This window comes from Lipomyces arxii, assembly GCF_038497795.1.
Source record: "Lipomyces arxii strain Phaff 12-163 unplaced genomic scaffold V1512scaffold_3, whole genome shotgun sequence".
Classification (NCBI taxonomy): Eukaryota; Fungi; Ascomycota; class Lipomycetes; order Lipomycetales; family Lipomycetaceae; genus Lipomyces; species Lipomyces arxii.
Genome location: NW_027117702.1, coordinates 880,219 through 901,725, shown reverse-complemented (window position 1 = coordinate 901,725; position 21,507 = coordinate 880,219). Strand labels below are relative to the sequence as shown.

The 21,507-nt window shown below is 44.2% G+C and overlaps 11 protein-coding genes across 11 annotated transcripts; 3 read left to right on the top strand and 8 right to left on the bottom strand.

Moving 5' to 3' along the window:
• Positions 1-518: 518 nt before the first annotated feature.
• On the bottom strand, positions 519-5,899 carry V1512DRAFT_259739 (uncharacterized protein). Its single transcript, XM_066915706.1, has 4 exons — positions 5,721-5,899; positions 5,104-5,590; positions 4,621-5,054; positions 519-4,567 (listed from the first exon to the last, which is right to left on the bottom strand). The coding sequence occupies exons 1-4, from the start codon at positions 5,786-5,788 to the stop codon at positions 550-552; spliced, it is 5,007 nt and encodes a 1,668-aa protein (XP_066773267.1). The 5' UTR covers positions 5,789-5,899; the 3' UTR covers positions 519-549.
• A 697-nt stretch (positions 5,900-6,596) lies between these two features.
• V1512DRAFT_259738 (uncharacterized protein) lies at positions 6,597-7,141 on the bottom strand. Its single transcript, XM_066915705.1, has one exon. The coding sequence runs from the start codon at positions 7,007-7,009 to the stop codon at positions 6,779-6,781; it is 231 nt and encodes a 76-aa protein (XP_066773266.1). The 5' UTR covers positions 7,010-7,141; the 3' UTR covers positions 6,597-6,778.
• A 270-nt stretch (positions 7,142-7,411) lies between these two features.
• V1512DRAFT_246407 (uncharacterized protein) lies at positions 7,412-9,721 on the top strand (the record flags this gene model as incomplete). The annotated part of the gene is made up of 4 exons (XM_066914426.1): positions 7,412-7,877; positions 7,927-8,027; positions 8,080-8,606; positions 8,653-9,721. The coding sequence occupies 4 exons, from the start codon at positions 7,412-7,414 to the stop codon at positions 9,719-9,721; spliced, it is 2,163 nt and encodes a 720-aa protein (XP_066773265.1).
• Positions 9,722-9,874: 153 nt separating this feature from the next.
• V1512DRAFT_107568 (uncharacterized protein) lies at positions 9,875-11,116 on the bottom strand. The gene is made up of 2 exons (XM_066912882.1): positions 10,345-11,116; positions 9,875-10,291 (listed from the first exon to the last, which is right to left on the bottom strand). Exons 1-2 carry the CDS (start codon positions 10,993-10,995, stop codon positions 10,028-10,030), a joined length of 915 nt encoding a protein of 304 aa, XP_066773264.1. The 5' UTR covers positions 10,996-11,116; the 3' UTR covers positions 9,875-10,027.
• A 10-nt stretch (positions 11,117-11,126) lies between these two features.
• V1512DRAFT_259730 (uncharacterized protein) lies at positions 11,127-12,154 on the bottom strand. Its single transcript, XM_066915704.1, has 3 exons — positions 11,595-12,154; positions 11,312-11,547; positions 11,127-11,254 (listed from the first exon to the last, which is right to left on the bottom strand). Exons 1-3 carry the CDS (start codon positions 12,117-12,119, stop codon positions 11,239-11,241), a joined length of 777 nt encoding a protein of 258 aa, XP_066773263.1. The 5' UTR covers positions 12,120-12,154; the 3' UTR covers positions 11,127-11,238.
• Positions 12,155-12,270: 116 nt separating this feature from the next.
• Positions 12,271-13,329, top strand: V1512DRAFT_259729 (eukaryotic rRNA processing protein EBP2-domain-containing protein). The gene has a single exon (XM_066915703.1). It carries the CDS (start codon positions 12,291-12,293, stop codon positions 13,227-13,229), a length of 939 nt encoding a protein of 312 aa, XP_066773262.1. The 5' UTR covers positions 12,271-12,290; the 3' UTR covers positions 13,230-13,329.
• Positions 13,280-14,762, bottom strand: V1512DRAFT_259728 (uncharacterized protein). The gene is made up of 3 exons (XM_066915702.1): positions 14,361-14,762; positions 14,059-14,310; positions 13,280-14,010 (listed from the first exon to the last, which is right to left on the bottom strand). The coding sequence occupies exons 1-3, from the start codon at positions 14,674-14,676 to the stop codon at positions 13,394-13,396; spliced, it is 1,185 nt and encodes a 394-aa protein (XP_066773261.1). The 5' UTR covers positions 14,677-14,762; the 3' UTR covers positions 13,280-13,393.
• Positions 14,763-14,981: 219 nt separating this feature from the next.
• V1512DRAFT_203597 (uncharacterized protein) lies at positions 14,982-16,563 on the bottom strand (the record flags this gene model as incomplete). Its single annotated transcript, XM_066913298.1, has 5 exons — positions 14,982-15,296; positions 15,344-15,600; positions 15,646-16,120; positions 16,172-16,282; positions 16,336-16,563. The coding sequence occupies 5 exons, from the start codon at positions 16,561-16,563 to the stop codon at positions 14,982-14,984; spliced, it is 1,386 nt and encodes a 461-aa protein (XP_066773260.1).
• Positions 16,564-17,450: 887 nt separating this feature from the next.
• On the bottom strand, positions 17,451-18,892 carry V1512DRAFT_259724 (uncharacterized protein). The gene is made up of 4 exons (XM_066915701.1): positions 18,722-18,892; positions 18,376-18,666; positions 18,198-18,328; positions 17,451-18,146 (listed from the first exon to the last, which is right to left on the bottom strand). The coding sequence occupies exons 1-4, from the start codon at positions 18,816-18,818 to the stop codon at positions 17,487-17,489; spliced, it is 1,179 nt and encodes a 392-aa protein (XP_066773259.1). The 5' UTR covers positions 18,819-18,892; the 3' UTR covers positions 17,451-17,486.
• A 125-nt stretch (positions 18,893-19,017) lies between these two features.
• On the top strand, positions 19,018-20,292 carry V1512DRAFT_285614 (ribosomal protein L10-domain-containing protein). Its single transcript, XM_066918059.1, has 4 exons — positions 19,018-19,080; positions 19,131-19,219; positions 19,273-19,346; positions 19,394-20,292. The coding sequence occupies exons 1-4, from the start codon at positions 19,053-19,055 to the stop codon at positions 19,932-19,934; spliced, it is 732 nt and encodes a 243-aa protein (XP_066773258.1). The 5' UTR covers positions 19,018-19,052; the 3' UTR covers positions 19,935-20,292.
• On the bottom strand, positions 20,009-21,423 carry V1512DRAFT_107321 (uncharacterized protein). Its single transcript, XM_066912881.1, has 3 exons — positions 21,296-21,423; positions 21,124-21,245; positions 20,009-21,070 (listed from the first exon to the last, which is right to left on the bottom strand). Exons 2-3 carry the CDS (start codon positions 21,124-21,126, stop codon positions 20,084-20,086), a joined length of 990 nt encoding a protein of 329 aa, XP_066773257.1. The 5' UTR covers positions 21,127-21,245; positions 21,296-21,423; the 3' UTR covers positions 20,009-20,083.
• Between the last annotated feature and the right edge of the window lie 84 nt (positions 21,424-21,507).

Genomic DNA, 21,507 nt, shown 5'->3' with positions numbered 1-21,507 from the left:
TCCAATTCACTATCGCGAGTAGCTAGTATGGTCCTGTAAGGAGCTAGTGAGGGACTGGGGCAGGTTTCTGTTCTGGGCGGGATGTGGGATCATTTTTTTTTTGAAACTATATTTCTAAATCTGTGCAATGACTCTGATGCATGTTTTACGCTGATTGCTATGAAACATATAATAAATGTGCTAAGCACCATATTACTTTGCTTCGTAGACTAATAGCGACTTTAGAAAGTCTAGCCTTTACAAGAACGTACCTGCATGAACATCAACTTTGACTTTGAGTTTGCTGGGCCGCTGAGTGCGTATTCATCGCAGCACTGCTCATGTTCCATAGTTTAAGCGTAGATTGATAAAGCAACCGCAGATTATAGTCTACCCCAGATGATCTACACCCCTGATAATTGAGTTAATAACGGTCCAAACCTGCGATGAAAGACACGAGACGTTACGACACAACTTTGCCGTACGACATTTACTGAGATTCCACGTTTTACAGAAAAATGGAGTACACAGATTGAGATAACCACAAATGCATATATAAATTCATTACAATTATGACGCAAACTCCGACGACGAACCCTCGCCAGCGGTTTGCTCAGCATAAGCCTTCGCGGCCAACTCTTCCAACTGGTCATACTCTCCACTGTTTTCGCACATACTTTTGAAGATTGAGCCCGAGGTCTGTAACAGTGTGTGTGGCTTTGCAAACTCCTTGACCTCGCCCGCGTCCAACACCAAGATCATATCGTAGTCAATAATTGACCTCAGTCGATGAGCAATGGTTATAATGGTCGTGTCCGAGAACTCTTCCCTGATGGTTTCCTGGATCTGGGCGTCGGTGTTGTAATCTATAGATGCAGTGGCTTCGTCCAACAGAATGACCTTTGGCGACCTTAGAAGCGATCGGGCAAGGCACATCAGCTGTCGCTGGCCTTGGGACAAGTTGTTGCCACCTTCGGAAACAGGACTTGACAGATCGTAGAATGGAGTAATTCTGCGCTTGTGTCGCTCGGTCACGTCCAGGGTATCCTCGTCACCCGGTCGTGGGATCGCGTCGATCAAATGAACGCGGAGTAATGACTTGAACACGGCTTCGTCTGAGTAATTATCAAATGGATCCAGGTTGGATCTGATTGTACCAGTAAACAGTGTCGGGTCCTGTGGAATGATTGTGATTGCCGATCGCAGGTCTTTGAGACCAATGTCTGAGATGTCGATTCCGTCAATGATAATCTTACCAGTTTCCGCCTCTAAAAATCGGAAGAACGCAGACGCGATCGTGGATTTACCAGCACCTGTTCGTCCAACGATACCGATCTTCTGAGTGGGCTTAATCTCAAACGTCACATTCTTAATAACGAACGGTAGACCAGGCGCGTATCTCAGCGAAAGATCGTCAACCTTGATCGCACCCTTCGCAGGCCATCCGCTAGGCGGTCTGTGGCCGTCAATGACTTCAGGCGCCTCCTGCTCAATGTACATGTACTCGTTGATACGCTCAACTGAATTCATGTTCATCTCGTTCATGGCATATAGCCACACGAACCACATGAGACCATCAGCAAACATGACAGCGTAAGTCAGAGACAGACCAGCCAGTCCGCTATCAATCTTGCCGTTAAAAATCAAGACAAAGACTGCGGTAAAGAACGAGACCAAACTACTGACGACATCTACACGATAACTCATCCAACGGTTGCAAACCCAGACAGACCAGAAAGGTCGATTGTTGTCGTCAATACGCTCTTCGTTCTCCTTGATGAAACGGTCCTCATAACCATAAGCACGGATAGTAGTGATACCCACAAGGGTCTCACCAAAGTGCTGATAAATGGGACTTCTGGTGACCGCATCCATACGCTTGACTTCGCGAGAAGCGCTCAAGAAAAGTTTGACAATGATCCAGAACATAAGCATGATTCCAGCAGCCGCAAACAAAAACATAGGCATAATGTACGTGACAATGCAAATGATGACGACAACGGACAATACAGAATGCCCCAAACTGACGAAAACTGGCGCAATTTCCTGGTCAGTAATTTCCATATCCTTGGAGAATCTGTTCATGATTCGACCAATAGGAGTGGCATCAAAGAATCGGGGCTTGGCTCTCATGACACGGTGAAGTAACTTCTCGAAAATGCTTCGCGAAGCCGCGAGACTGCCAATAAACATGTAACCCTCACGCATGAACACAATGAGCAAGTAAGCCCCGGTGAACAGCGCATACACAAACAAGTAGTAGTACGTAGAGTGAGCTTGAATATCAACCTGAACATCACGCTTCAGGTTCATCGTATTCTCGTAAATGGTCTCCACAGATGGAATGCTCGATGGAAGACTGGCAGCAATGTAAGTTCGGACTGGAGCAGCGAGGTTAGACTTGACATAGGACAAAGCAGAAGGAATATCGGTGATATCCTGGCTGCTAGACATACCGTCAGCCCAGGTACGAATCCACCAGGACTGACCGACAATAAGATACTGAAACACTCCGAAGAATGCAGCGTTCATGAACCAGAATCCAACACCGCCAAGCGCCTTCATGTAAGTAAGATAAACAGACAGCTTGACGTTTCCGGTCGACTGTCCTTCTTCCAACACAAGCTTATACTTGTTCTTAGAGTCAACACCCTTCGAATTAGCAGGCTTGATGTCCTCAGGAAGAGCGATAGCGGGCTCAGCTTCTTCGGCAGCAATGATGTCAAGCTGTTTCTGCAGGTTGGCGACAGACGCGTTGCGAGAAATGTTGCGAGATTGTGCGTTAGAGACAGAGCTTTTGATAAGGTCATCGTCGCCCAAAATTTCAGAGTCAAGGACTTCCTGAACAGAGCCTTGCTGAGCAATAGTACCCTTCTCCAAAACAATGACATGCTTTGCTCCGGGGAGCGTAAGAGCGACGTTATGTGAAACAAGAATGACAGTACGACCAAGCATGAGTGGTCCCATAATGCAGTTTTCATAGATCCAGACAGCAGTGTGAGAATCAACGGCAGAAAGGACATCGTCCAAAAGAAGATGACGAGCAGGCGAGTACAAAGCACGGGCAAGCGAGATACGCTGCTTCTGGCCACCAGACAGAGCAATACCACGCTCACCGACTTCGGTCTCGTCTCCGCCTTCCAGAATCTCAAAATCACGCTTCAACCCGCAGGCCTCAACGACAACCTTATAACGACCAGCGTCGAGCACGTTGCCAAAAATAATGTTGTTCTTGACGGTATCGTTCAAGAGCCAGGCTTGCTGAGCACAGTACGCGACGGACTCAGACAAGCCAGACTCAGGGTCGATTTCAGCCTCTTCACCAAACTTTGTAACACCGGGAAGATAGACGTGACCGCTAAGAAGCTTCATCTCTCCGAGAAGGGCCATCAAAAGCGAAGTCTTTCCAGATCCAGTGGGTCCAACAATTAAATTCAAACTCCCAACCTTGAAGTCAATGTCCATGTTCTCAAGCTTGAAATCACGATTAGTAGGTTCGGTAGCCCAGCTGAAAGTAGCCTTTTCGAAACCAAGGTAAGGAGAGTCCGAGTCAGCACGAGGCTTTGTAAGTTGAGTGTACTTCTCAGTCTCGCTCTCAACCAGGAAATCTTGGATACGTTCGACCGAAGTCTTGGACTGCAAAATGTTGGTGAAAACTTCAGCCAACGAGTCAAGAGGGATACGCATAAGATTGAACAGAGCCAAAGAACTGAACGCGACCGGAGTAGTAAGAGTGTGCCCAGCAACGATAGTGTAGAATCCAAAAGTCATCAAGGTAATCAAAATTGGTGCACCATACCAGACGATGGCAGATGCGGCCCAGATCAAGAAACGTCTGTAGAGAGCGTTTAACTCATCACGACGGGCCTCGCTGACAATGTCAAAAAAACGGGATTCCCAAGCAAAGTACTTGATAATCTTGATGCTGTTCAACACTTCGTTGGTCTTGTGAACTCGCTTGTCAGTAGCCTTCATAAGGTTTCCTTGAGCGATTCCGAAGATGTGCGAAATGTACCAATGAGCGGGTAAAATAGAAATCATAGTGAAGGCACCGGCAAGAGCACTAAGACCAAGAGTCTTGTAGAGCAAAACCATGGCGACGATAAGCATAGCAACACCACCGATAACGAAGTGGAAATAAGCACACACTTCACCGACCTTGAAGGCATCGACGGCCATCAAATTGATAACACCACCAACATCTGTCTCTTCCTTTTCTGCTTCTTCGCCATCGGCCTTGGGCTCGCTATCCTTGACCTCAGTGTGGGCTGCAGCCTTACGCTTCAGAGCCTTGGCATACAACTCACCAATAATGATGGCACGGATACGAATACAAACCACACGACCGTTCCACAAAGCCTGACCGTTAGCCATGGCACCCAAGAATGTACTGACAAACAAAATCCCGACGAAGAGAAGTGCGACACTCAATGGGGTGGTGACGGGGTCTTCAAGATACTGGAGAATGATTCTGACGACAATACTGGGGAGGAAAGCGAAGCATGCGTGAACTAACGACCAAGTGACACCGAGAATGAGCTGCCACTTGAAGAATCTGAAGAGACTCATAGCGAAAGAAACTGTTTTCCTAAAGACGAAAGATTAGAACAAGCTACAGAGAGTGAGATTACGGTAACATACAAATGCTTTCTGAATTGCTTCAAGATTTTGCCAGATCGATCTTCCTCTTTCAAGTCCCAGACATCATCCATAGTCAAAATCTTGGAGTAGCCCAAAGAAATGATAGGCTGAGCAAAATAAAAGGACATTTTTGAGGCGATGCTCGCGAGAGGCTCAGTGTTGGGAACGTATCCATGACGAGACTCAATGTAAATAGGCTTGTCAGAAGTGTTCATGCAAAGGCCAAAGCCCACCAAGAAAGTAGTCAAGAACAAATCAACACCGGCCGAGTAATCAATAATCCGCATGTATGGGTGAATAATTGCGGATCTGGCTGAAATAAAGGCATTGATCCAGGCAATAACGTAAAGGACTAAAATATGAGCCCAGAGGTATGAAGGCTTAAATTCAGACGGCTTTGACAGACGAAGGTTAACCAGGAAGATTGCGTAGCACTAAGCGGTTAGTATTATTACAGACAGCAATTTAATTAAGCAGGCATACCCAATACAGACTGCCAATCAATGCGCGGAGACCATAATGCTCCCAATCTTCTCTCGCAGGAGAGTACCACATGAGACTTGCAATTGCAATGACATGGAGAGAAACCTCAGAGAACAGGAAGACCTCTTCACAGGCAACGCGGAAACGACTACCACGTGGATTGACAATCGTGACTTTATAGTCATCAGCTTCATTCTGACGCTCGTCATCGTCAAGCGTAAGGTGAACTCCATTTTCATCTTCGTCGTTGGTGTGTCTACCGGGAACAGCGGTATTCAAACGGTAAATCTGAAGGTCTTCGGCATCATCTTCTTCAGCCAATAAGGCTGCTTCAGGAGCATCTTCACGGAAAGCAGCACGATCGTCTTCCGATATTGGAATATAACCCGGGCTACGAGAGTCGAAAAGCCACTTCTTCAGTGTATTAGAGAACAGGACAATAAATGAGACGGAAACTAGGAATAATGGGACCAGCACTTGCAGAAACCTGTAATTAGATGATTAGTTGCATTCCATTGAGAACTTGATTAATATATAGAAATGTACGAATTTAATTGACATTATGTTCAATACTGATGAGTAACACAGTAGTTTGCATAGATAAAAGATACACATACTTTTGTCTGAAGCATAGAGTGAAATCGTCATAATCCCATACAGGACCTGAACACTCAAATGCGTACATCTTTTATTGAACTACTGATTTGACGAATATCAGAATTTGTGTTCGTAATTGATGATACTAAGAGAATTGAGTGGGAGAATGAGTGGGTAAGTGGGTGGGTGAGAAAAAAAGACAGAGCGGGAACAAAAGTCAAGATCGACTAGTTAGAGTAGGATTGCTAGAGCACAAAGTCGACTTTCGACTTAACTCTGTTTGTTATTACTGCGGCGCGTTAAACAAGCCTGCCCAGGTCGAATTCGCACCAGTTAAAGATGAGACGTCTTTGCATGCCGAAGAAAGACAAAGATGACTCGTTTTATAATTTCAATGTATGTCATGATATACTTTCTAGTTATATTATATATGTATATATTCAACTGCTTTAATATTATCATTACTATCATTATCATTCAATACTTCATTGTAATCCATGTCGAAAAAAGTCCTTGCTTTCATTTAACAACTACGCTGTGGTCCCAGCAGATTCGACTGGGCTTTGATAGACACAAAAATTGCTTATCGCGTGTGCTAAATGCGAATCGTTCACCAATTGGAACAATTTTGAGTCGGCTTATTCAATTCAAGCCACAGTTACCCGGATCAATATATACCTATAAACGCTTGCCACTACCGCTTATAGTAAGGATTACTACATTCGTGATTATATGTACGCACACTCTATATGCAGCGTACTTTATATCATGACGAAATTCTCAATATTTTATTATTTTCACATATATAGTCACATTTTGTAGTTCATTAGTGACTGATTAGTGTTTATTAAACCACGCCCAGCCTTATCCTTCAGTATGTACTCTTAGAATTAAGACGAATCTTTTGCCGCCAGTGCGACAGTACTACTAGCGTCTCTGTACCGACTTCAAGGCGGGGTTAAAACTAAAGTGCCTGTTTGGTTCATAAACGTAGATTTACGTGGTTTTCTAAACCGTGCATTTGAAACCACAGCAACAAATTACGCAATTATAGAGTACATAGGTGTGGATTTTGCTTTCAGTGTAAATGACAAAGCTTAGCGGAAACCCCGTAGGATATCAATGTAAAGACTAGTAAATGGACGCCTTGGATACGCTGCCAACAGATATATACTACTGTGAGACCAGCGGTAATACAATTCGTCATCAGAAAGTTAATAAGTTCACAAAAAGTCGAATAAACTACGTTGAGCACATTCTTACAGACATTTTTTAACCATACCTTGCGGTTTGCACTCAATAAAGGCATTGAGCGGAGCTTGGGAACCACTTTCTGATTACTTGTAGCACAGCAAGATCATAATTTTACGGGTATTCGTTGATAAAACAAAGTAGATTCTACAAACAAGTTCGATTAGACAGTTTGAATCCAATCGTTGTAACCACACGGTTCTGAGACGAATCAAACAGGCACTAAACTCTAACCCTTACTAACCCTTATTCCAATCAAGTCAATTATAACCCTTACCCTCTAACAATTATGCATGTCCCAATTAAATTCAATAATATCTTGGCCAAACTACCAAATATAATTTATTCTTCACAGTCACACTTAACTCTGACAGCCAAACGATTACTGCCAGTAGTGTGTTGTATACTATCTCAATATTTGCATATGATCTCAATGATTTCTTAATTTTTTGTTTTCTATATGTATGCGCGAAGTGGCCTTATAGAAGCTGGGTCTGATAGTGCCACCCCGCAGCAGCAATATGCCAGAGGCCAGACTCAGACTCCGGTACAGCTATCACAGGCTTCTCAGCAGTTACCGAATGGCCCTCAAAAGCTGGCAAGGCAGCAGCCGTATCCATTGAAAGCACAGAAATCGACTCCGACAGTAATTCAGCAGTCATATCCGTATAGTTCCGGACAAAGTCACTTTCCTCAGCCTACCAATGCCCAGAAACCGGCACAACCACCTCCTGCTCAGCGTAGAACGCTGTCATCTAATTACACTCATATCACTAGTCTACCGGGTACGCCGCCAGTTGCGGCCCCATCTAGCCCCGCAAAAGGCCTGTTGTCTACTGCGAGTCGCGTCGATGACAATGCCTCAAAGATTTATTATATGACGCCACCTAGTGATTTACTACCATTGATCAAGGATAATTTTGAAGGTATGCTTTCATGGTCCAATTGCACTATTATGTCTCACAGCAAACTTAGCTGGATATCCAGATTTTTTTCCTTGGAATGGTTCTCACCCAGAAGATTTGCTAACAGAGAGTTATATTCAGCATGGCTTTGAGGATAAACCGTTTCTACCTGTATGCAAATGTACTGTTTTTATTTGACAACGCGTACTAAACTCTACACCAGAATGAAACCGGTTCAGCACGGCACGCGTTATTAACAGTACTGCGGCAGACCACGTCATTAAGTTCATTGTCCAATTTTATGATGACTTCTATAAACAAAAGGCATGAATTTAGCAGGCTTATGCCTCCTACAACTTTTAAACCACCCCCTCGTGTCACATTGACCGACCACAAGAGAGAAGCTTGGCTCAAAGATCTAGCTACACCTTCTGTACCTCTAAGAAGGCTGTCGCGCACAATTCCACATGGCTTGCGAAACAAGATTTTGGTCGAGCAATGCTGTAACAAGCGTGTGCCAATTCATAGAGCGGTTTGGTTTGCTAGATGTGTTGGTGCCAATGAGTTGCGTGGCTTAAGACGGAAGGGAAGTAATGCTTCAACAGCAGTAGCGGAAGCTCAATGGGTACGTGAATGGACCATACAGGTAGCAAGCTTTTTGGAGAAACTTATTTCAGAATGTGGACAGCCGCAAGATCCGGCCCAAAAGAATTCAGACGGACTGGGATGGCGCTATAGAATGGATTACGGGTATGTTTTAATGATCTTGCCAAATAATTTATCTGACAAGAAGTAGGATTAGATTCGCATCTCACTTATATTTTGAAGACTTAATAGACCGAAGCTTTTTTCTGGATTGGACTATAGTGCAGTTAGAAAAAAGTTCATTTGAACGAATTCCAGTCGCACTTTTACTTATTCGTCTGTTCTGGACCAAGATCACAAGTCAACCATCAAAGTCTCAGAAGCTTGGTCAAGTCTTGTTGAATCATATCAAGTCTATATGGGATGTGATGACGGCCGAGAAGCAAAAGTCCTCGAATGAAGTATACTTACAACTGCTTTCTAAGCTTGCGTCATGTGTTTGGGACTTACAAAGTCAGTCATCAGAAGCATTCATAGTGCCTGACAAATGGTCGTCAATGCGCTCTATTCTTCAAAAAGCAATTGCTTGTGTCAATGTACCGAAAGAATTGGCAGACAAAGCGTTCGAGATGATTGCTTTGGACAACATGACTTTGGCGCACCAAAACTCGCTACTGTCTGCTTCCGGTAAAAGCACAGAAGAAGATCAGCAGGAGAGACTGATTGTGGTGTTGCGAAACGCTAATGTTCCCTATGACGTTGGTGAGATCTCAGACGAGCTGCTGTTAACAGTTTCTATGCCGTCTCTCAAGTACGACAATAGTGATTATTACAGACTCGTCCGGGTACTTTTCCAGTGGTCCATATGTGAAGGTAACGATCAGGCAAGTCGGGCTGAGCTGGCCACGTCGGTCTTGATGAGATGGACATCTCTGGGCAAACCTGTTTTTGACGCATTGTTCCAGCTATTTGACGAGTTTTTGCAAATTCCCAACGTTGAGATCAAACTGTTTCAACATTTTTTATCCCAATTACTAGAAAAGAAAGTATTTACCGCCGACACGTACATCCGCAGGGTCATTTCTAGGGGTATATTTTTATTACCTGACCAACAGGACAAGATCAGGTGTCACCGATTTATCCTCGCGCACTTATGTTTAGATGACTATGCGGATGCGATCCGGATTCAACGGGATGTGCTGTTGAAGAACATGCCATCGGAAGTCATAGTTACAATAGATTCGCTTAATGAATTCAATGAAGTTGAAGAAGATAACTGATTTTTTTGCGTTATGTGTTTTTGTTCATTATGCCGGAGCATTGGATTTTCGCATTCTTGTTTTTGTGTACCATATCTTTTGTGTTCAAAATGTTATAGATAGCGATTTGACTCTTTATTGTTTTTTGGGATAGGAGTCGTCATACTTCTTATTAATGTTCATAGTGTTGCTTACAGAAGCGAATTTGCTGACTTGATTTCTTATGTACCATATTTACTTCAACATAGATTTCGATTCCCATCATGATTATAATACAATAAACCGCGTTCATGACCAATTACTCCGCTTGCCAGTGACCTCAAGATATCATGTTGTCGTGTTGTCGTGTCCAACCAGTGCCTGTTCGATCGCCTGTTCGACGTCCGACGCGAGAAACACAGGACCGTCTTCACTGCACTGGACCTTGTTCATCAAAAGCTTGATTACGGCCTCTATGTCCAAATTCTCTGTCCGCGGATGCGCTTTCAATGCATCCCAGATCTGAGCCGGACTACTGAACGCAACTTCATTGACTCTAGATTTCTGGAATTCTTGCATTTGTCGTCGTTGCTCATCGATTTCTGCAAACGTCTAACAAAAACGTCAGTATTCAGTACAATATTACGTAAAATGGCCATAGTTACCGGAAAAACGACTGGAACGTTGGCGTTGAATGCATCGGGACTTTTCCCATTCTGGTTCCGGTGCTGCGTCACGGCCTCGATCGCGGCTTCTTTCAAAACTTTGCTTTCTGCCATGTACCAGTCCAATTCTTTTGTCAACCTCAGGTTTTCGTTCTGCAAACTCGTGATGCGCGCGTCCGCCTGAGCCAACTTGTCTTGCAACTCCTTGACGTGTTTTTCCCTTCTCTCGCGAAACGCCCGTTGCGCCGCTCTGTTTTGCGCTTTCCGCTTGACAAGTGGATCGTCGTCGTCTTCTCCTGCGTCTGATGTCTGCTGGGGTTGTAAACATTCAGCAGAAGCAGTGGTGTATGTGTCTGCGTTTTCAGTCAAACACGCATCGAGTTCTGACTGTGAGTTTCTGTTGTCAACAATTCCGTTTGATTGTGTAGACATCTGGGGTACGAAACTTGGCCAGATGTCTTCACCTTGTGTACTGGACGAGTACTGCATTCCGTCAGGTTGCTGACCTACGCTTCGAGTTGCGGTCGACATGAGTGAACTAAAATTTTGTTGCGATAGTGACCTGTCGTCTTGTATGCCAGGACCTCCGATTAAAACACCAGTATTGAATACATTTTGGCGCTGAGGATTGAAAATGTACTTATCAGACATGATTGTGAGGTAATTTATGATCAATTGGCACAGGTGTGTATCACGTAATCTTTACTGTAAATTTCTTTATATATAAATATTTCCTTAAATGTCCTTTACACGTCCTTTTTTCATCATTCAAATGTATTAGTAGTAAGCCAGTCAGTGTTTGCAGACCAAAAAATTAACTCGGGCCGGCAACGTAACCTTAATTTTTTGTCGCTTGTCCGGGTACGCCACGACGGCTTATGTCATCAATTACCACTATAGCGCTCCAAATCTATGATTGTATTATGTCAGCGCTCCCGTACTCATCCATATTGATTGTCATTCATACCGCTTAAGTACTGTCTCTAATGATGCTCCACTCACGTCAGTATCCGACGGAATCTCATCAATGACCCGAACAATGTTCGCAATGATACGTTCCCCGTGATTGGCGTATGCTAGAATCGTCGGAACGCAAACAGGATCGATCTCGGCTTCATAGCCATGCAATTTGATGAAGCTGAGGTTGGCGTATTGTTGCGCCAGCCGTTCAAATGCCCAAGCAATCATTCTGCTTTCATTGGTCTATCTCGTTTGTCAATGTAAGTTAAGAGCACATTGAGTAATCTGACCTCATTGTAAATCAATACAATAATTGCCGTTTCGCATTCATCCAGCTCTTTGAGATACCCGTTTGAATCCACGTCCTTCACCCACCCGTACTGTTTAACCGACTTCTTATAACTTGACTCTTGCAATTCCTTTAGCCGAGCATCTCGCCACTTTTGCAAAACACTCAATTCCTCTCGTGCCCGTTCGCCATCCAGGTCCAGATCAATCAGTTCATCCAATTCCGAATCCAAATCATCATTCTCGTCTTCTTCGCCTATGTTACTCCTGTCCTCACCCAGCGCAATCTTGGTAACATTGTACTTTTTAATTGCAGCATTTGTAGGCAAACCCTCATCACCAAGCTCTGCGAGCTTCTGCTCCTGAGCTGCCTCTGCCTCATCATCAAGCACCGTCGTACCTATAGCGGCACGGGACAACATGCCTGCATACCGCTCTCGCGCCGCATTTTCTCTCTGTTCTCGGATACGTAATATAGACTCATTTGCATCATTAACAACACCTTTCGGCCCAGTATTCAAAGACATTTGTCCTTATAATGTCCAACCCATTTTTTTAACATTTAAAACCCAGGAAACTACTTCATGCGGCTCAATTTAAGGTAAATACAGCCCTAACCCAAAACACCCAACCACAAGAAAAAAAAACTTGCGCTTCAAAAATCAGAATTCTTTTGACAAAAAGCACAAAGCCAAAAAATGGTGTCGAAACTGAGGTCAGCATTGGCGCGACAGAAAGGTGTTGATTTTGAAGCAAAGAAAGTCAAGCAGCATATAAAAGAGGTCGAGAAGAAGAAACAGGTGCAGTCCAACAAGCGGGTGAGAATAGTCGAAGAGCCAGCGAAAGAAATTACGACTGCGAAGAAAAATGAGAACAAAAAGCTGAAGCAGAAGAAATCTGTTATTGAAGAAAGTGAGAGTGAAGAGGACGACGAAGATGAAGACATGAAGGACGAAGACGACGATGAGGATGAGGACGAGGAGGAGGAATATACCGGTCCTATTATAGATACGTCAAGATTAGAAGACGATCTGTCAAGTGATTCAGAGTCAGAAGAGGAAGAAATAATGGCTCCAGTAAAACTGATTTCAAAAAAAGCCGAGAAAAAGACAGACAAGAAAGTGCCAGCAAAAGCAGCTAAGAAAGCCAAACAGGCGGCAGAAGAGCACGAAGAAGATGGCATAGCGTTATCCGACCTTCCATCTGATTCCGACGAAGACGACGACAACGAAAACTCAAGAGACGCCGACATCGTGCCGTACCAACGCCTGACAATCAACAACACCAAAGCATTAACCTCGTCACTTGCATCGATCGCACTCCCGGTGTCATCATACACATTTTCCGAACACATGGCCGTCACGTCCGACGAGCCTACCACGGTTGCCGACGCGAACGACGACTTGAATCGTGAGCTGGCGTTCTACAACCAGGCCCTGGCCGCAGTCTCGAAAGGCCGAAGCGCGCTCAAGAAAGAAAACGTGCCGTTTTCAAGACCGGAAGATTTTTTTGCAGAAATGGTCAAGAGTGATGTGCATATGGACAAACTTGCCCGTCATTACGCAGCAGAAAGCGCGCCCAAGACGGCGCGGAACGGAGACAAGAGCAAGAAGCCGAAGAACAAGAAGAGCAAATGAACAATCTTGACACGATTACACATGCTATAGTATTTTGGGATCCTAGGATAAAAAGTTGTCATGTTTATATTTAATTAGCATCGAATTCTCTATCATTACCAACACCAAAGATAGCCCTATCCACCCGAAAACATCAAAACAGTAAACAGCACACCAATTTTATGCTACAAGGAATATTCGTCCCAACGAAAACTATCGTTGTCGCTCATCATTAGCTCTCTCTCCTTCGTGACTGCGCACGTCCAGTTCCAGTATGCCAGCCTCTCAGCTTTATGAGACTCATCTTTTGACTCAAGTGCGGCGACAAAGTCAGGATTTTCACTTCTTGGCACGGACGGCACATCTTCTGCACTAGAATTTGACGACGTAAGTGGCTGCGGGGACTCAATGGTTTCGACCAAGTCCATCTTTACTTTTTTAAAATTCAAACGCTCGGGCTTTTTGTTTTTGTTTACGCAGATATTGCTCTTGCCTTTATACGCGTGCGACATGGCCGTCAGAGCAATAACATGCGCTCCATGCTCCGGTGTTTTGACAAACCACATCCGGCTGACGACGTGCCGCATCAGAAACTGCATGTACGTCGGCGTGTGGCGATGAAGCTCGGTCGTGGGCACGAATCCGGGTGTGCACATCAGCACGTCGACGTTCTTCTCGTGGAAGATGATTTCCCATCCGCCTAGACATATAGCTTGCATGGCTTTCGTGGCAGCATAGGACACCGGTACCACATCTGCCTTATGCGACTTTCTTTTGGAAGCTGACATCACACTAGTCATGTCTGCCCGTTAGCACGACTTTATCCAAACCGCAAAGCAATATAGCATACCAGCGTTTTTATAAAGAGCACTATTAACAAAAACCACCCGATCTCGGATATGCGAGCTAAGAAGTGCAACCAGTAACCATTGCGATAAGTGATTGATTTCCATTCCCATCTCGCAATGATCAACTTCAGTGTACGAAGGTGGACCCCAACAGTAAATCCCAGCACCCAAAACAACTGTCGAAATCTCGGAATAGTCTTGAATCACTTTAGACACACAGTTACGAACAGATTTGAATGACGCCAAATCACATTCTGGACTTAAATCAGTCATGATTTCCAATCTCTCGCACATAGCAACTTACCGACACCTTCCACCACAGAATTACTTTGATCGGCGAGTACTTTCAGCCGCTGTACTGTCGTTCGCGAGCTTTCGCTCGACGGATCTCTCAATGTCAATATTAAATGAAGACGCAGCACTTCAAACCGAGACAAGTCCGACGAGCCAGATGATATAGATGACGCCGACTTTTGACGCGTATGATTTCCTGTTTTTGTTTTTTCCAAGTGCGAGCTTGAAATTTGACTGGCTTTAAATAGCAATTCCTGTACGGCAAGGAAATTTAAGCCAGAAGTAGCTCCAGTCCAAAATACAATTTTTCGACCTTCTCTGTCCATTAAATTATGCTTTAAACTCGACTATTGTATATGTAAATTATTTATTTTTTTATGCGATTCAAATGCAATTCAAACTGCAACTGTCATTCAATTGTATGAAGATCTCGAGACCGCGAAGCGCTCCGGAGTTTTTATAGGAACGCGGCTCGGACCGGCAACCATCTATGCCGTCATAACATGAGCGCCGCTGTACCCCTGAATTTTTAAGGCCGTGCGTCCAATCTCCATTTAGTCATTACCCATGTCCTTGTTCAAATAACAATTGCATTTCGTACACACCAAAAATTGAACGCAAAATTGACAAATCACGAATAATCTATGTCTATAGTACCCTCCCATTGAGCCACTGCACGGCTACTACTACTGCTGGTACTGCTTTTAGCTTTTGTCCCGTTATTGTTGTCGCTTGATGTAAACCCGCCTGGATCACCTTGAGACACGATCGCGCCCATGTTCGCCTTCAACACGTCACCAATTATTCTATTTACATTTGTCCGTACCAGATTCTCGTTCACATGCGGGCCTTGGAGCTTAAGACGGATGTTGATGATACACAACCCGTAATGCACGGTCCACATCCGTGATTCCTCAACCGATTTGATATCGGCATCTGCTTGGAGCTTGTATAAGTTAGCGCCTACCGTAAATAAACCTTCTTTTGCCTTACCTCTTTTAAAATCATTTGTGCACATGCACCGTCAAAACCCATCAGTAGCATCCGTCCAAGTGTCAGCGCTGTCATCCAGCCTACAAAACACATCATAAACGCAATAGCTACCGCGGACAGACTGTCAACAGTGCCGTACCACGGTTCTGATGTCCATATCGGCAACGACAGCAGCAATAGACAAGAGCTGATTGTAGTCATATAAAGAGGATTGTTCAATCCATAGGGTAACTTTCTGATATATGAAAATTGAACGGCTAATCGTAAGCCAGTAATCTGTATTATTAAAAAATGTCACATACCTGTGCCTGTCCGTTCATGATTTTTAAACACGATGGACGATACGACGGTGACGAACATGGCCATCATAATCACAAACGAGCTTCCTCTGGCAAAAAACCGTTCGGCTTCGTGATCATGGGGCACCGCCTCGGCGATGACTTTCTTTACAAAGTTTTCGCACAAATGCGAACCAATGTCAAACCCCATAAACAGAATCCCGACTGCGCTCGCAAACCCGGCCAAGATTTCGGCCCGCTGAAGCCCAAATGGATGTCGTATACTGCTCGTCTTCCAAACCTCAAAATTAGACAGCACGTCGACTGTCACTGACAACGTGGCTGCGAATGCATCGAAATATATAATGTGTGATAATGCCATCAGCGTAGTTGACTCGTATGAAATCAGCCATAACTGAGAGCCTATAAAAAAATGCAGGCAACACCAGCTCATCTGAATTTTTTGGTCACGCGACATGCTCTGAATAGCGTCCTTGTGCTAAATTGGAGTCAGCGTATGTTTCGGTTTACAATCTGAACTTAGGCTCACATTTGGTACGGGGAAATGTGCAGGCAGAACAGGAGGTGGGCGAGGTGGAGGTTCCTGAAAGAAGTTCATAGATACCGACGAATGTTTGTATTTATGTCCACGTCGTTGACTCTTCGCTTGGTTAGCTCTGGCATGTAAACATGGGCAGAATCAAAATTACATACCGTCTTATTTACGGGTGACCGTGATGCTACTGTCGACTGGAAATTGAACGGTTTTCGAGTGACTTTCACAGGCGACACTGATCTAGGAGGTGGCATGCTTTCATTGTCTACCTGTGACTCAGAGTTCTCTTCAAAATCTGGGTCAACAACTCCTTCGCCAAAGTCGGCAGTACCGACTTGTACTCCATCAATGCTAAAAGACTGCAATAGATCCGCTGAGTCCAACATATTTGCACTGCTTGCTGACGAATGTGTGCTATGACTCGGGCCTTTAGGACGGACACTGAACCGTATAGGACTTGGCGCCCTGGACGGCATTAACCGTGTGCTGTTTTCGTCAATTGCGGTCTGCTCGAGCGATTCGCGTGATGAATTGTATCGCGAGGTTTTGTACGGTGATGCGGATAAAGCAATTGCGGGTGCAGGCGGAAACACAAACGATGATCTTCTTCCCCGAACTGGAGACGGGGATCTTGACCTGTTGTAATTTGTGATATCAGCAAACTTGTGACCGTTAACAGTCAACGGAGCAGCCGTGGACGACCTTGTTTCTATCATTGCGCTTGCGTTTGCGGTAGAGCTTAGCGATGAGGTCGTTGCGTTTGTATCTGTAGATGCAGAAGCGTCGCTCTGGGAAGAATAGATATTGGAGTCTCGATTGCGATGCGGGGCCTGCGACACCGGATTCGGCAGCAGAAACTCAGGCGAAATATCGTAAAGTGACACCCGTTTCTTACTGCGCGGTGAAGGCGAGTAAGACGAGGCCATTTGTGCGTATATTCAGTCGGATTATGGCTTTAATTGACGATCAATTGCACCGTTTCCAATTCCGGATCTGATGGGTTGAAAGACGTTTAATAAGAAGTTGAAGCTAAGGCTTAAACATATTTTGTCGAGCACATTTAGCTAGCTATATTATATAGTGTTAGTTGTGACAAGGTTAGTTGCTGAAGTTGATTGAGTTTGGAGTGATAAAAGCACAGCTCGACCCGAGCAGCGCACGAGGAAAGGGGTTTGATGAAGAACCTTCGTGGTTGGCACTGAACTCAATTATCCGCTTTTGTAGTAGTTCAACCTATTTAAAGTATTTTGAATGAAAATTTTAATTTTAAAATGCTTATTTTGTTGATTTTTTTTTATTCAATTAATGATCATGACGCGTATTGCAATTCAACTCCAAACGACTTCAAGCCTTGTCCAGGTCGAAGATCAACTTCAGATCCTACGCTAAATACAAATGCCTTCATTCGTCCTTCCCACAGTAATCTGATTGTCGGACTACTAGTCGACATTCTCGCTTTCCAAACAGCTTCGTCTGAAAACATGTGTGTGTGTTCTTGGCCAGTCAGAACTGTCGAACTGACGTCGTCCCTAACTTCAGTAATGGATTCTATAGGTTCTGACCGGTCTGATGGCCGACGTTTCCATAACTCGCACCCAAGTGTAAGATCACTTTCGTACGAAAACGCATTGAAATCATACCTACTCGCAAAAGTGGTGTTTGTAGTCGACATGACAGCGTACGAAGCAGATATCTGACCCATGATTGGATTCAACGTGACAGTCATGGTCATTGGCGTGTTTGTATAGGCTGATATTGTCGTGTAGCGCAGTCCGGACGAAACACCCGGTGCCTTGTTAAAAACGCCGTAATAAATCTCACCACCGGCGCTGAGCCAGGACTGTTGTGGTGGTGCCTCGGCGTCGAATCCGAAATTATACAAGCCTCGCAGCCCGAACAATGCCTCGTCGGTGCTGTACAAAAATTCCGAACACCATTTCCCCGTGTTTCGCTGAAGCTGAATCATCATCTGTTCCATGTTAGAATGACTGTGGATGTACATTCAAAGCCGGGAACATACCGTGCCGCCATTTCGGAGCCGTGCATCGCTGACTGTTGACACAACGATTTGATTTATGGGAGATATTTGACGAATATACAAAGCCTCTAGAGTGTTTGTCGGCAAGTACATTTTACCATATAAGATTGAATCTAACACATAGTCAGCAATAAGACTTATACCACAAAGATCTGCAGACTCTTTGAATCCACCCTTCTGCCACGATGCCATACTTCTCTAAACTTTGCATCTTCGGGTGCAGCTGGCGGTTGCAAAACATGATATCCCCTCAGCACTTGAATCAGATCAACATTCTCAGTAGAAAGCTTGTTGTCATCTAGTAAATGATCTGGCGAACAGTAGAAATACGAGGCAGCACCGTCGACAATGCCACCTAGATTTTTTATTGAATATGAAGATGCAGACGAGCCAGATGATAGCGCAGATACGTTAAGAATAAAACCACTTGGAAGTGAGAAATCTAAAAGATCTATGCAACAAGTCGTCAGCAAGAAGGTAACTTGCAATTCACACATAGTAATCACCTCGAGAGCTTGCAGTCAAATTTGAGTATTGATTATCAGCATTCCACCCTGTTGCAACGTTAAAGCTTTCTAAAATATGTTCAAGATATGAATGCATTTTTATATTTCGATATCACAATCAACTCATTCTCTTCGTATTACACTCGACTAATCATATGCATTGTTCTTAGTTGGCCTCGACGAAGGACGAAATCAGGAGTAATTACCAGCCACACAGGCTGTGCAAATGTCCCAGCATGCGCCACATATGAATGAAAAAATTATATTTTTTTGTAGAGAAATTTAGTTCATTGAAGGTCTGCTCTTCTTTACTTCTTACACACAATTCACAATGCCAAAATCAAGAAGATCAAAGCTTGGTATGGAATTATGGAATTACACTTGTTTGCTTTATACTAATAAAGTACAGTCACATTGACAAAGACTCAAAAGAAGGGCCGTGAGGGAAAGGAACTGCTTTATACCCAAATCCGTGAAGGTCTTGATGTGTATACACATGTAAGTTACTACTGATTAAATATAAGCGGATCAGATTGCTAATATGACACTAGGTTTGGGTCTTCGATGTTTCTAACATGCGAAATACGTTTTTAAAAGATGTCAGAAGAGACTGGAATAGTAGCAAGTATGCTGAGAGTGATTTAATTAACAATTTATGTCTGACTCGTCTAGATTGCATTTTGGGCGCACAAAAGTTATGGCGAAAGCTCTTGGTTTAACAAGGGAAGAAGAAGTGAAAAATAATCTGTACAGATTGGCCAGGCACGTTAAGGGCTCGGTCGGTCTTTTGTTGACCAACGAAGAACCTGCCGCTGTAGAAGAATACTTCTCGCAATTCACAAAGTCGGACTTTCCTAGAGCTGGCCAAGTTGCTACTGTTTCATTCTCAATTCCTGCCGGAATAATATATTCTAGAGCTGGTGAGATCCCAGAAGAGGACGACATCCCGCTACCACATTCGTTAGAGAGTACTTTACGAACCCAGCTCGGCGTTCCAACCAGTCTCAAGGCGGGTAAAGTTTATCTTGATAATGACTTTCAAGTCTGCAATGAAGGCGATGTACTGGACGCGAAGCAGACTAGACTGTTGAAGCTGTTTGGCATTGCTTGTGCTGATTTCAAGGTCCGGCTGGTTGCATACTGGGCGGATGACGAGGTTCATGAAATAGATACCGGCAGCGACGATGAGATGGATGGTAAAGACGATGAGTGAAGTAGTCTACAAGTGAATTTTGGTGTTTGTGTATGGTTGATCATTTATACGGCTTTATTTTTGTAAAGTACATTCGTCTAATTTGACAATAAAAGTTACATTTTCTCGATCCGCGTATGTTCAGCTATAGTCACAAGTGAATAAAAACCTTAACCGTACCGTGGCCGCTTGCTATACCGGTCACGATCGTCCCTCCCTCCTCGGTACCGGTCGTGATCTCTGTCCCTTTCTCTATCACCACGGTCGCCACGGTCACGGTCGCTACGGTCACGGTCGCCACGGTCACGGTCGCCACGGTAACTACCCCGGTCTCTGTCTCTGTCTCGATCAGTGCCTCCTCTGTACCCTTCACGATCGCCCCTGTCGCTGCGACCACTAAAATCACGACTGCCGCCATAGTCACGACCTTGACCAAAATCACGACCGCCGCCGCCGCCTCGTGGACCACGGAACCTTTCCCGATCTCTGTCCCGGTCACGATCACCGCCTCTGCCACCACGATATTCGTCTCTTAATGGCTCTTTTCGCAGCAGGGCAGCTTTAGTGTAATGACGTCCGCCCAAACCACCTCCTAGTCGTGTTGGTTTCCACGTTTTCACAGTCCGGCCTCGCTCGACATCGATTACAATACGTCTATTGTTTATTCTTGCCCCATTCATTTCCTTGTATGCGGCCCGCATGTCCGTCTCTCTGCTGAAAACGATAAAAGCATAACCACGCGATTTTCCTGTGACTTTATCTCGAACAATTCGTATCCTTTCAATATTGCCGTATCGACCAAACTCTTTATCGAGATCCTGCTCGGTGACATCATACGCCAATCTGCTAATAAAAAGCGTATGAAATGGATCTCCTTTTGCAAGTGGATCAGCTGATGGATGATAGTTCTTCAATCCTTCTTCTAGTCTCTTCTCATGTTCTTTCTTTCGTTCATCTTTTCTCATCTCAATTTCCTCCTGCTTGGTTGGAACAATGACATATTCTGGATCTGGTGTGTTTAAAACTGTTAAATACTTTGCAACACCTGAGATTCGAGCTGTTCGTCGTTCGCCTGGCGCTGAATCTGAAGGAGGTAAATACTTTAATGGAGCTCTTGGGGCAAACAAAGCCAGTAAAGGAGGTGGTAATTTGTCTGTCTATAATGTATATGTTAGCATCTAATAAAGTAACACAGTACCATTCATAATACCATTACAAAACACCACTATAAATCAGTGTCTTCAATTCATGGACGATAGTCAAGACAACACAAATTTTGTGTTTTGAGCCACAGCTAAATTTCGCTCGGTCAAACCTTGTTTCGCCTCGGGCCTACTACACTTAGTTCTTTACTGAGAAGTGCTTCAAAAGGATAATATTACATAACAAGTTTGTCTTAAGTAAAAATTTGTAGTTTATAAATCAGTCGGAATATTTTAAATTCAAAAAAACAAACATTGTACAATTAACGCCAATATGTTTGGAAATCAGTGAACATACCCAGAAATGCAAATACTAAAAGTCAGCATTCAGATTTCGACCCCGAAAAGTCGTTTTTACCAACAGACACATCATTCACTGTGCTATGCGCGTT